The sequence below is a fragment of the Callorhinus ursinus genome, unplaced genomic scaffold (genome assembly GCF_003265705.2).
Source record: "Callorhinus ursinus isolate GAN/ISIS: 27379988/994484 unplaced genomic scaffold, GSC_fseal_2.0 scaffold11, whole genome shotgun sequence".
NCBI lineage: Eukaryota > Metazoa > Chordata > Mammalia > Carnivora > Otariidae > Callorhinus > Callorhinus ursinus.
Genome location: NW_027397073.1, coordinates 40,357,468 through 40,371,660, shown reverse-complemented (window position 1 = coordinate 40,371,660; position 14,193 = coordinate 40,357,468). Strand labels below are relative to the sequence as shown.

Genomic DNA, 14,193 nt, shown 5'->3' with positions numbered 1-14,193 from the left:
TCTTTGTTTAAAATTATGAGCAATAGATATAAAACTATTAAAACCTATATGGCAGAATATTTGCTATAAAACCAATTTGGCAGATGAATGAATGATATGGTAGGTTTCAATTCAAAAAAATTATTGCCTGTATCTCTAAACACTGTGTTTCTCTTCTGGTTTTCTTAAGTTATCTAGAATTTTGATTACATCTGCAACTAAAGTCTAGTCAAGGTACATATCAGTATGACTCAATCTTTTAACAAATACTAAAGATGGTGATTTCTTCTGTCAAACTCTTTATATGCAAAGAAAATCAGAGAATTGAACAATGTGTTGTTAATAATAACAAATCCAGCATCAAGCATGTATGTGCCTTATGCCAGGCATTGGGGTGGGGTGTATGCATATTACCTCATACAATCCCCACAACAAAATTAGGATGTAGGTGGGATTACCTCATTATATGCTGATACATGGCAAATTTAAGTGAACTTTCCAAGGTTACACAGGCCTAAATCATGGTGCCAGGTTTCAACCCAAAACCCATCTGGCTACAAAGCTATTCCCTTCTCATTCTATTATCCTCTGTAGTTCATGATCTGTTTTCAATAAGATCACAGTCCTAGCCACTTTCTTTATAGATTCGATCCGACTGTGAAGTGAACCAGAAGATTACATACCGCATCTCTGGGGTAGGAATTGATCGACCACCTTACGGAGTGTTCACCATTAATCCTCGGACTGGGGAAATTAACATCACTTCAGTGGTGGACAGAGAGATAACTCCACTTTTCTTGGTAAGTCACAGCAGTGTGTTTTAATTTATGCATTTTATTTTTCTTCCCCTAAAGCTGAAACCAGATAAAGGGATCGAAGAGATGAAAAGAGTATGAAAACATAAGTTTATAGTTCAAGAGTGTCTATGTGGCATGTTGCATTGGTATGCCATCAAATGTCTTGATGATGTTTAAATTAATAAACTGTAATATAGTCTGAATTCACTAAGTAAATTGTTTCTTTGCATATTTCCTGAAATATTTTTGAGCATGTTACTTAATTTCCTTTGATGGAAAAAGACAGTTTTTTCCCCACTCTCCAACAGATCTATTGCCGGGCTCTGAATTCACGGGGTGAAGATTTAGAAAGACCTCTTGAGCTCAGGGTCAAGGTTATGGACATAAATGATAATCCTCCAGTTTTTACACAAAATGTGTACACAGCCAGCATTGAAGAAAACAGTGACGCAAGTAAGTAGATGACAATCCTCTGCATTATACCACATCGATTTCTCTTGGCCAAAAGCTGTAGAAAATTGACATACAGGTAATTTAAAGGTCAGAAAAAGTCAAACTTGTATTTTGAACAAATCCTACAAATTCTAACTTAAAACTGACCTAGAAAAAAAATTGTATCTAAACTGTTGAATATCCTCTTATTTGTGGAGGATTCTTATACATGTGATTTAGCAGGAGCTTTCGCACCTTCCTTAAAGATTATTACTGACTCATGACTAAATTAATCGAAATGAGTGAACTGAAAAAGAAACCACGGATGTGGAAAAGGGCTCTATGTCGGCCTATTCCTCAAATTCTGGGCTGAAGCACACCAGAGAGTCATAAAGGGTGCATCTCCGACAGGACCCGTTGGGTTGGTCCCAGAGGGTAATCACTGGTTCTTCACAGTCTACACAGCAAGCTACATTACATTCTCTCATTTTTTTCACTTTTTCTGTCCTGCTTAATTCCATCTCCAGCCCCAATACTCTTTTCTCCCTCTTTCTATCAGTTCTCCTGAACGTCTTCCCTTTCTGTGCCTGCCCTATGTTGCTATTTTCCTCTGTTCCCTTTTTCCTTCTGCCTCTCTCTTTTCCCAATCCTCTAATATTCTTTTTCCTTTCATATCTATGTCTGCACGTATACCTCTAAATTAGATCTGGAGAAAAGAATAGAAAAAGAAATTTCAGAAGAAAGACAGATAGAAAGCAAACTAGAGATACTGATGGAGGGTCAAAGAAAGAAGGATGGAGACGTCTAGAGGAAAAGAGACAAAAAGCAAGAAATGCTGGAGGAGAGAAGGAAGAGGTAAAAAGGCAGGAGTCGAGACATGGTGTCTGCAGAACTCCTTCTTCAGAGACCCTAACAATGGTGATGTTTTGTTTTGTCCAAGAGAGGCCAAACAGAGAGAAGGTCTCCAAAGCCCATCACTGTTTCCTCACTAATATACTCCAACACAACCTGATGAAGAGAAAGAAGGTGAAACCCACATCCAAATCCACACCCAAGTCCACGTCCACCTCTGCTTGGTTGCTGGTTAGCAGTGTTGTTAACACTCCCTCGAGTGTTAACAAGCAAGAAGAGTGAACCACAGGGCCAGGGCATATTTTCATAAACTATGAACTCCATGAAAACTGGCTTTTTCTATTGAAAGGGTCCCTGATTCTCTGTGTTATGGTTTTTCGCTTTGGAACTGGGCTAGGAAGGCGAAAAACATCAGGGAGAAGCCAGCTCTGGAAAAATCTGTCCTGTGGGCTGATGTCCTTGAGGACTGCCTAAGATGCTTGTTCTTTGTCCCTATGAATAAGTAAGAACTTTTTCTATTCCTGTGGACAGTCTTCTTTTCAACAGTTATATGTTTTTGATGAATCAACAAAGTACTATCATCCACCAAGGCAACCAATGGTAATTCTCTACTTTCTGGACGAATGAAAATAAAGAATATAGATGCTCAATAAATAATCTTAAAATTGAATTTAATTAAGCTATAGTCTTTCTTACTTAAGCATTTTAAAATAATGTCACAGGACCACAGCAAAAACAAATTGATAAAATCCATTTTTCAGCTTTATGATAAAGGCTATAGAACTTTTCATACATTAATGATTACTCTAGTTTGCTCTTAATTTACCATTTAATCACTTAAAGAGTGCAAGTACTTTATAAACTGTAAAGGATTTTATAGAAGCAAGCCACCATTATTTTTGCAATCAAGGGTGTGGCTGAAAGTTACGATACTATATTCTCATGGGAACTAAAACAAAAGAAAATTCAGGGGAAGGCCAACCACTCTTTCCTCCTATGCCTGATGATTTGCTGAACCGATTCTAACAGAACCCCAAACATTCTCCACCTCCATCTTCATTTCTAGACACACTGGTTGTAAAGTTAAGTGCCACAGATGCAGATGAAGACAATCATCTGAATTCTAAAATAGCCTATAAGATCATCTCTCAGGAGCCAGCAGGTGCACCAATGTTCATCCTGAACAGGTACACTGGAGAAGTTCGCACGATGTCCAGTTTCCTTGACAGAGAGGTAAAGCCTTCTATGAATGAATGATAAGAAATAAAGAATTCCATTTTCAAAAGACAATGATAAAATGACCTATGTATGCCCTTCCTCCAATGTAAAGGAGGGAAGGAAAAATAATCCAACCATGACTTTTCAATGAAAATTATAAGAAGAAAAAATTATATTAGAGTCTTACATAAAATTATAAAAGGAAATTGGAAGAACAACATCAGAATGTGTTGGATTTCATTCAAAATGAGATCTATGTCTCACAATTCTTTTTCATCTTAAGCAACACAGTATGTATAACCTCCTCGTGAGGGGCTCAGATCGAGACGGAGCTGCAGATGGACTGTCTTCTGAGTGCGACTGTAGAATCAAGGTTTTAGACGTCAACGATAATTTCCCCACCTTGGAGAAAACTTCTGTAAGCTGTTACTCTTATAATCTTTTTTCCCTAAGTGTCAATAATTGATTTGCTTTCTTGGTAGTTTGTGAGCCTGGTTGTGTTATATGTATGGATGGACTCAGCTTTGCTGCATAAACCTTGGAACTTCTTTTGTATGATAATAATAGACCTCATATAATCAATAATATTGTACTAACTCTGTATGGTGACAGATGGTAACTAGACCTACTATGGTGATCATTTCACTGTATATAAACATCGAATTACTACATTGTACGTCACACTAAAATGATAGTGTATTTCAATTGTATTTCATTAAAAAATAAATATATGCCTTACTATTCATGTTTACCTCTGAGTCACTATTCTGTGCAACTCGCATCTATGAAAGCAGCAGACCATCTCCTCCATACTTTCTACTTATAGAAATGCGGGATTTTATTAATATAAATCTGGGAATCATGTAACATTATTGATCTATCTTTATGGGTCTGATAATTTGCTGAAATAATTCCACAAGAGTCCCAGACATTCTCAACTTTCATTTTCATCTTTAGGCATAAAGAAGCATAAAATTGAAAATAACAAGGCCAAATCTGGCTCAAAAAAAAAAATGTTGGTTAAAAAAATGTTTTATTGGACCACAACTTGACTCATTCCTTTATATGTTGTCTGTGGGTCCTTTGATCCTACAGCAGCAGAGAAAACTAGTTGCAACATGAACTCTCTGGCTCACAAACCCTAAAATATTATTATCTGACTCCTCATAGTAAAAGGAGGGAGTAACTTAAGGAAAATTAAAAATAAGCAAGAAAAATGAAACAAAGTAACAGTTTGACCTTGATTTCACATACAGCACCAAAATAAATCAGTTTTATTATCTTATAATCATTTTATTCTTATATTTCTGATTGGAATGTATGGCATTTAATAATGATGCAAAAATTATTGATGGGGTTTGTTGTTAGTATCTTAAATGACAGTTATGTATTAGTAAATATCTTTCCTCTTTTGAAACTTTATTGATTATAAAATTGATCTATGTCATTTCAGTATTCAGCAAATATTGAAGAGAATTGTCTAAGTTCAGAACTGATACGATTACAAGCAATTGATCTTGATGAAGAAGGCACCGATAATTGGTTGGCAAAATTTTTAATTCTCTCCGGAAATGATGGGAATTGGTTTGATATTCAAACAGACCCACAAACCAATGAGGGCATTTTGAAAGTCGTCAAGGTACAGTATGGGATCTGCAATACTTCTAATGTTTTAAAATACTCTTACAGACAGAATCTGCCTCAAGAAAACACTCTATAACCTCAAATACTATTTATGTGGACGAGTGCAGTAACTTAGCTCACTATGTCAGTCTGAGACTCGCAGCTCAGCAACCCGCTCTTTATTACCAAGAGCAATAAGAAATAAGGAGGGTGTTTTGCTCTCACAGTGCCCAATATCTAGTTGAGAAGACAAGGCATGCACTCCTGAATTAGATAGTGAGTTAAAAACAAAGAAGTAGTTGTATAGATGTTATAATGTTAAACATTAATTAATGGCCAGATGGGTGAAATGTAAAGTAATTACTAAGAGGTGAGATCTTTCTGAGCTGGATTTGTCTGAAAAGATTTCGTGCAGAGAATACAGCTTAAGCAAGACCTTAGAACTGAGATTGCTAATGTGAGAACTGAAATGAGCAAACTCACTCAGGTGAGGAAAGGTAAACCATGTTCAGGGTACTGTGAGCAATTCTTTGAGGCTGCAGCAGAGTGTTCATGAAAGGAAACAAAGATGCAAGAACAAAGATGTTGAGTGAGAGTCGGTCTACTGGTTTGACTTTTTCCTGTAAATTAATTTTTCTTAAACTACTTTATGATTTTTACCTTATGGACAGCAATCAAATCTAAAAATACAAATTAGAAACAACTAAAACTGCAAACCAGTAAGATTCAAATTAACTTTAACATAATAAGGGAAATTAATTTTTTTCTCAAACAAAATTACTACTAACAACATAAGCAGAACTTACAGTTATGAAAATATATACTAATAGAAAAAATACACACATTTAATTTGGTACACAGGGTGAACTGTAATTATTCCATTCTGTTACTACTTTTCTTTATCCCAATTACTATATATCAGGAAGCCATTTGGCCTTCATCTAATGCAAACATATAATTTCTATAGAGTCTTTCTCCGTTCTTTTTGCAGTTGTCTGGAGCAATTAAAGTATTACTACTTTACCACAAAACACAATCACCAGCACTGAAATCATGCACTGCATTAATTCATGAGGTGGTCACCAAAATTATGGAAAATATCTATGTATACCTTCTAAGATTGTCATTCAAATGAACACACAAAATTTCAAAATTCCTGAACAGAACACAAGGACTCTAAGAACATACCAGAGCCTTCCTGTTTGAGAAATATTGCTTTAGGCCATAGGTCAGCAAATTATAGCCCAAAAGCCAAATATGACCTGCCACCTTTTTGCACATAACATTTTACTGAAACACAGCCACACTCATTCATTATTTTCTCTGTCCATTTCTACCTTCCAATGGCTGAACTGAATGTTTAAGACAAAAACTATATATGACCTCCAAAGCTTAAAATATTTACTATCTGCTCTTACCTAAATAATTTTACTAATCCCTACTTTTAGATGAAGAAAACTTGGGGATATTAAAAAAAAATAGCAGTCACCAGTATGAGCTCAACTCTGGAAAGATTAAAGAAAATAATTATATACTGTAAAGCAAGTCCTGAGGTGCTAAGAACCTGATCTAAGGCAATAGAAATAAAAATGGAAATGAGGGAACAAGAATAACAGCCATTGGCAAATTAACATAGGTAAGGAAGAGACAAGAAATCACCTACCATCCTATCAAACTCTGAATATTTAGTCAAGTTTGTTTCCAGGGATCAGAATTTGTTCAACCTTTTATCTCAGTTAAAAACCAAGATCTAGACATGTCATATAATTCATACCCATTTCTTACCATCTTCATCATTGACTTAGACTGTTATCTCATAACATGTAACTGTTCTTTGCTTTGGTCTGCTTCCGAACCTTCTAAAAAACATAGTAAGAACTTTGCATATAAACAACTCGATCTAAAATATCATTCCACTCTTAGCACCTGGCCCAGTGTCCAGAAGATAGTAGAAACTCACAAAAGTTTGAGGATGGTGTGGCTCTCACCCAAATGGGTGTCACCAGGCTTGATTGCATATTTCATACTTCTTAAAAAATTATAAAAATGAGAAAGAAAACATGTTTATAAGGCAGGCAATACACTATAACTTACATGATGTGTCTTCTGTGAGAGCTAAAAAGGTGTTTTGCTTTTTTTTTTAACAGACTTAGTTCATGACAAAGAAAAACTATGGGAAATTCAGTTTCATGAAAAATTGGTCAAGGTAGTGTTAGATGTTATGTAGACAGAGTGTCTCTCTTTCCTGGATGATAACTTCTCAAGTCTATTAAAGAAAGCAGGAAAAATATGCTTAAGAATATCAAAATGATATGGAAAGGCTAATTAAAATAAATGTAAAACCTTAGTATGCATGTCAGGACACAGCCAGAGGAACTATGTATTTAGAGAACATATGGGTAATTTCCCGAATTTGGCATTTGGAATGAGGTCACTAATGCCCTCCTGCATCTTCTCCATTTTCACCCAAGCTGCCATTTAACCTTGTGGAAACTTGCCCCTCAGTCATGGGTTTTGACTAAGCTTTCCATAAGTCTTTTCTTAGTCTAAGGATCTAACCCTTTTCTTAGTCGAAGGATATTACAAATGATTCAATTCAACTCAAATGTATTGAGAACTGCGAGGTGCTAGAGATATGAAGGTGAATGAGACATGGTTCTTGTTCTCAAGGAACTTGTAGTGTAACAAGAGAAAACCTTTAAGAAGGTAAAAGATCCCTCTGTCATTAATAACTTCCTTTTGGTATTTATTGATAAATGTGTATGGAAATACTAACAAACAATATAAATGTGTGTGCATGTGTGTGTGTGTGTGTGTACACACATTCATTTCAGCACTGAGAAGAAAAGCAAAATGTTATCCAATTGGAATTCTAACAAAGAAATATTAGTTCCCTGATTTTATAATAATTCTAATTAACGTTTACTAAGCAGCCACGAAATACCAGCTAGTCAGTTATATGCATTATAGAGGTTTTATGCATATTATCTAATCATCCCAACTCTGCGAAGAAAATATTCTGATTCCTTTTTTTATAGAAAGTGAAACAAAACCGAAGAGGAAAACTAACTTTTCTTAGGTTCACCCAGGTGGTCAATGACAAAGACAGGATCCAACCCGAGCTCTCTGTTTCCAAAGTCTTACTTAACTGCCACCTCCGTGCATATTATCTAAAAATCCCAACTCTGGAAAGAAAATATTCTGATTCCTTTTTTCACAGAAAGTGAAAAAAAAACCGAAGAGGAAAACTAACTTAAGTTCACCCAGGTGGCCAATGACAAAGACAGGATCCAACCCGAGCTCTCTTGTTTTCAAAGCCTTACTTAACTGCCACCGCCGTGCCTCACGGTGGAAGGTGGGGCCAGGAAAACAAGTCCGGCGCAAGAACTCGTGCCTTGAGACATTTCCCTCTGTTCACCCCTGTAGCCCCTTCCCGAACTGTGTGTGCCTGCTGCTGTCTTCCAGACCCGTTTCCACCAGAAAATGTCATTTCCTGCAAAGCAGAACATACACACCCACACACACATAACCATTTCCTCAGTCCCCTGCCACAGAGCCACTGCCGTTTTGTATACAGACTGCTAACCTCCTCACTTTTCTCCAACCTTAATTCTGAAATGAACCAGCAGCCCCCTGAGAAAGAGCAGGGTCCTATTAGACCCAAAGCAAGAACAAACAAAATTGCACGTGAGACTCTAACAGCTAAGCTTCTATGTTAAAATGTAACATAGCAAAAAACTCCCCAGAGGCCAAATCTGTTTCTGAAGGGGTCATCTTTATCCTGAGCCCTTCCTGAGCCTCCTGTAGACTCTCTTAACATTCGCTCCACACCTTCGGACACAGATCTGCGTATCCTTTGTGAGTATTCTTCAGTCAGCTTTACAGTGCAGAAACCGAGTTGTTCTAGCCACTCCATTCTAACTCCAAGCAGAGGCTCATAGTTGGTTTTTTGTTATGTTTTATTTTGTTTTGTTTGTTTTGTTTAACACTGGCTCAGTTTTATTATCGGTGGTAACCAATATTTAAGCACCAGTGAAAACAGGTGAGCAGCGAGTACCCCAGGGCCAGTACAGGCAAACAATTATGCCCCCCAAACAAAGTAGCAACTACTGCCAAAATCATGCCCCTAGGGAAGGACACACTGCCTAAAATGGGGTTCTCTTGTGGACTCAGCCCCCTGTTCCAGGCCGAGGCTTAGCAAAAAAGCGGGGCACAAACTGCTGCATGGTCTGCACTACCATGGAAAGCTGGTGGAGCAAGGAGGCAGTGGAAATTTGCAGGAGGGCAGAGTCTTCGGCAGTTCCTTTGATCAGCAGGTCACTGCCAGTCACTGTGAGCTCCGTCTGAACGGCCCCGTGGAAGGGTTCAGCACCTGAGGTCAGGTACTGAAGGGCCACCTCCGCATCCATGTAGCACAGGAAAGGCACCGTAAGGGTGAACTCCAACACTTGGTTTCCTGAGGCTTCGCCCGAGGCCAAAGCCAAGGCTGAAGCCTCTTCATCCTGCCTTGGGGAAAACGATGCCCCCTCGACCTGGGGAGCTCCTGCAGCCACTGTGCCCTCGGCTGCGGTGCCGCCCCAGCCTCCAGGTTCTCCCGGGGCTTCCAGGGCCAGTGGGCGCTCCAGCACCAGCCTCTGCACCGCCTGCGCCGTCGTCTGGGGCCTGCATGGCTGCTGGGCCCGCCTCCTTAGAGCCCATCCCGGCGACACTCCTCATAGTTGTTTTTATTGCTCTTCGCACAATCCCAACTTCTGCGCACAACCGCAGAACTCTTGATAAAAGGTTCCACTTGCATAGGATATGAGAGAGTCTCTGCTATTGGAGGGAAGACTAGCCCCCAACCAATTTCCTGTCACTGTATTCTGTGAATGTCTATAATTGACACAATGTTATATACATATTAATATATTTTTCACATCTATTCAAAAGGGAGAGAACTATTCTGACAAACGAAAAGCCCATACGTGTGTACACACAAAACAGCTCCAAGAGATTTCTCTACCGAAAGAGAGGATCTCAGATCTTTCATTTGTTTAAAGACAGCATGGAATTCTAGAAAATAAAAGCTGAGTTATAGACGAGGGGTTTCTGCTGATCAAAAATCTATTTTTGAGTACACCATTCATAGTCGGCTCTGTGCAAGGCATCCTGTAGACCAGGGAGGAGAACAGATGTACAAAAGAATCAAAACCCCAAACCTGAAGAGGCTGAGCTGAAATCTAAGAAAATCATGTGATCATGATTGAATTCCTGTGAATACTTCTATCTTATTAGCTCTTGTGAAGAAATTAACTAAAATTTACTGAGAAAATATTTATGATGTCATAGAATTTCTTTGAGAAGCAGAGATTTACCTCAGGGTCTTGCTGATGGCGCTGCTATCTTGACTTCTGTTGTTGGTAAATGTGGTGCAAGTGATGCTTACATTAGCTTCCAGAACACTTCTAAACAGACTTTGTCCAGGACTCCCTTTTTCACAACTGCTTTCTCACTTGTTGTGCAAGAGGGAAATCTCTTCCAACCGAAGATCCATTTTTTAGTACACAATTCACAGTCAGCTGAATTGTCGGTGGTGACTTTTCATGTCACCACATCAATCATTCTGGATCAAACGAGTCCATTCACCTTTTATCCAAAGAACCCATTTCAAAGGTGGCTTTTCTCTGGGAAAGGTATTTATTTATTTGAATGTGCCCTGTGAAGAAATCTTCTTGTCCACCAGACCCAGCACAATGAAATTATAGTTTAGGGCTGCATTTAATAATCATGGATTTTCTTTTAGAAGTTGTTTGCATCATTTTTTTTTAAATTACATGTTCATTTACATCATATATATTGGCTCCTTTATTCTGCTGATTTCAAGAGATTCTCAGATGTGGATTCTACAAAGAAAACCTGGGTCTTATTTATTCATTCACCAGGTGAATGAATTCACCTTTTATTTCAAGCTAAGTTTATTTTTTATGTTTCTCATTTGGAAAGAGATTGTTTTTGACTTCAGGGTTTTTATAAAAGAAGTTTAAAACTCTAGGATTTGAGTCCAACTTAAATCACAGGCCAAAATGACCTACAGACCTGATTATGCCAAGAGATAAAGGGAATAATATGTCTGAAATATCTGATGCAGTAATTAGGAAAGTTTTATCCATTAAAAATCTGAATTACATAGCTCCTGGACTTCACTCTCGTGTGTTGCTTTCTTATCATGGCTACTTATTCTATCAAAAGAGAGTCTTTTTGCTGTTTTGGAATTTTCTACTTTCCATCATTTCAGATGCTGGATTATGAACAAATGCCTAATATTCATCTTGGTATTGGAGTGAAAAACCAAGCTGAATTTCACCACTCAATTGCCTCTCGATTCCAAATGCACTCAACCCCTGTGAGAATTCAGGTTGTTAATGTGAGAGAAGGACCCACATTTCATCCAAACTCTATGACCTTCAGTATACGAGAAGGAATAAGAGGGACTTCCTTATTGAATTATGTGCTTGGCACCTATACAGCTACAGATTTGGACACAGGAAATCCTGCTACCAATGTCAGGTACCACAAATACTGTGCTCATGTCAAAGTGATAAAATGGGGTTTTGTCCAGTATTAGCTCACAGAGAATGTGCTAGATTATGTGGGTTGAAGTACTTTTTGAGTTTTGCTTTGCTTCTCTTATTCATTTGCTTGTTTTAGAACACTTTTGTAGCACTGACATTTTTCCAAGATTTAATAGTATTTTAGGGGCAATATGGCCTCCAACTGGTTAGAAAGGTAATTGTGTCCAGGGAGAAACTATGAGGTCAAAGGGCTACCTAAGAGACTTTGTGAGTCTCTCTAATCTTCTGTGGCCACTTGCTACCACCCTGGCCCCAGGCTGATTAAGCCATATTGTAAACTATGAGACATCATAAAAGATGAATCACTGCTTGTTTCCTTAAAACCCGTGTTATCTAATGACTTTGGGGCTAATCTCAACCCCCAGCTTAATTTAAAAGGAAGAAAAAAGAGAACAGGAGAAGCTGAAACACAGGTGTTTCAGAAATTTGTTGAGTACAAAGAAAGTCAAAATTGGAGAAATAGAAAGGTAAGCATTTGAGGCACTAGGTACACAGATTATACATGAATTACATTATATTACAAAATACTCTAGAAAATGACTTTAGTGAAATATTTAAGTATTCTTTCCTTATCTCTCTTCTTTTCTCCTCCTAATATTTTTGGAGTGAACAGTTCATTGACTTGTAAATTACTTTGATATTAACAGTTTTGATTACTTAATAGACTAACAAATTGACAGACAACAAAAATTATGAAGTCTATCAATATGGGATAGAGGAAGAGGGTGTGTCAGATAAGTGCTTTGGTCCCTTGAAATTGTGCCTGGTACAGAGATCTTCTTCCACTAAGGTCAAGCACTTTGAATCCATTATTATATTATAGTATATTATATTATATTAATATAATACCACAATCCCTAACAAGCCAACAGTGAGGTACCCTAAAACTAATACGCCTTAAAATCTAGGAAAAATGAAGTACATCACATGTGAAAATGAATAAAGGATATTCCTTAAGTAGATATTGCTATAATAAATAAATCTGAAAGAGACTCATACATTTTACTAACAATTATAGTAAGAGCTAAAAGAGTGAGAATCATGAAATTTTAAAACTCTGTTGTGAACCTGTGTATTAATAAGTTCAACACAAAAATTTTATTGATATGTATATATATTTTATAAACCAAGGCAATTATCACCATAAACCATACAAACACCATGTTTATGTTTAACACACTGTATGTGACTTAAAATTATTAACTTTCATATGAACAAATGATGAACTTATTTATTTAAAAAACAGGTATATCATAGGACATGATGCAGGCAGCTGGTTAAAAGTAGATTCAAGGACTGGTGAGATAAAATTTTCTAGGGAATTTGATAAGAAGTCAAAATATATTACCAATGGGATATACACAGCAGAGATCCTTGCTATAGACGGTAAGAAAATTTCTTCTCAATATTTTAATAAAATTATTATTCCATTAAATATAAATGTAATTCTAATATTGATATTAGATTGACTCAAATAAAATATATCATTTAATGTGTCTGTCTACAAGACTTAATAGAGAGTTCTAAATACCTTAGATTAAGAACTGAACTCAGTACACTCGTAACCATAATTTACATTTAAATCATAATTTATTTTACCTACTTCCAAAAAAGAACTGTATGTGACTTACAACAGAAAGCATAAAAGCTTAAGTCTATAAGTAAAATTCAGTTTCTGCTTATGGCCTCATTTCTTGAAATGGTTAATCCAACTTTCAGAGTATGTTAGGAATGTTTACATAAGATAAGTGCTACAAGGTGTACGCAAAGTTCATTTGGGGATAACCTATGGGAAAGGCAGTGTCCCAAAGAGTATAGTTTTTTTAAGGATTTTTTTTATTTATTTATGAGAGAGAGATTGTGCACACACATGCGAGCGGGGCTGGGGGTTGAGAGGGAGAGCAGAGGCGGAAGGACAAGCTGACTCCACACCAAGCGTGGAGTCCGAGGTAGAGCTCCATCTCAGGACCCTGAGATCATGACCTGAGCAGAAACCAAGAGTCAGATACTTAATTAACTGAGCCACCCAGGTGCCCCAAGAGTATAGTTATTTTAGAATCACTAAAACTGAGCTATAATGAGAAGCCTGTGTAAATGCAGCTTAAGTGGACATGTTGTAAAGCACAAAGTAAAGCACAAGATTATTCCAAATATAAGAGCCAAATTAAAAGTCGTAACTGCAGATACACTGAACTTTTAACTGAGCTGCTTCTCATGTGGGAAAATCTATTAGGCATTCTTCCTGGTGACTACAACAGGGATTTTTTTTTTTATTGTTATGTTAATCACCATACATTACATCATTAGTTTTTGATATAGTGTTCCATGATTCATTGTTTGTGCATAATACCCAGTGCTCCACGCAGAATATTCCCTCTTTAATACTCATCACCAGGCTAACCCGTCCCCCCACGCCCCTCCCCTCTAGAACCCTCGGTTTGTTTTTCAGAGTCCATCGTCTCTCATGGCTCATGGTTCGTCTCCCCCTCTGACTTACTCCCCTTCATTCTTCCCCTCCTGCTATCTTCTTCTTCTTCTTTTTTTCTTAACATATATTGCATTATTTGTTTCAGAAGTACAGATCTGTGATTCAACAGTCTTGCAAAATTCACAGCATTCACCATAGCACATACCCTCCCCAATGTCTATCACCCAGCCACCCCATCCCTCCCACCCCCCAT

At 37.4% G+C, this 14,193-nt stretch overlaps 1 protein-coding gene, 1 long non-coding RNA gene and 1 pseudogene across 2 annotated transcripts in view; 1 reads left to right on the top strand and 2 right to left on the bottom strand.

Annotated features, from left to right (window-relative positions):
• Nucleotides 1–14,193, bottom strand: part of LOC141373745 (uncharacterized) — a 147,157-nt gene that overhangs the window by 50,600 nt on the left and 82,364 nt on the right. The window lies entirely within an intron of this gene.
• DSG4 (desmoglein 4) overlaps nucleotides 1–14,193 on the top strand; it is a 41,075-nt gene that overhangs the window by 14,711 nt on the left and 12,171 nt on the right. Inside the window, 7 exon segments of the mRNA XM_073898539.1 lie at nucleotides 624–779; nucleotides 1,085–1,229; nucleotides 3,127–3,293; nucleotides 3,562–3,696; nucleotides 4,732–4,917; nucleotides 11,176–11,447; nucleotides 12,759–12,898. Coding sequence (XP_073754640.1) covers nucleotides 624–779; nucleotides 1,085–1,229; nucleotides 3,127–3,293; nucleotides 3,562–3,696; nucleotides 4,732–4,917; nucleotides 11,176–11,447; nucleotides 12,759–12,898 — 1,201 coding nt within the window.
• LOC141373763 (EKC/KEOPS complex subunit Lage3-like) lies at nucleotides 9,071–9,569 on the bottom strand (annotated as a pseudogene).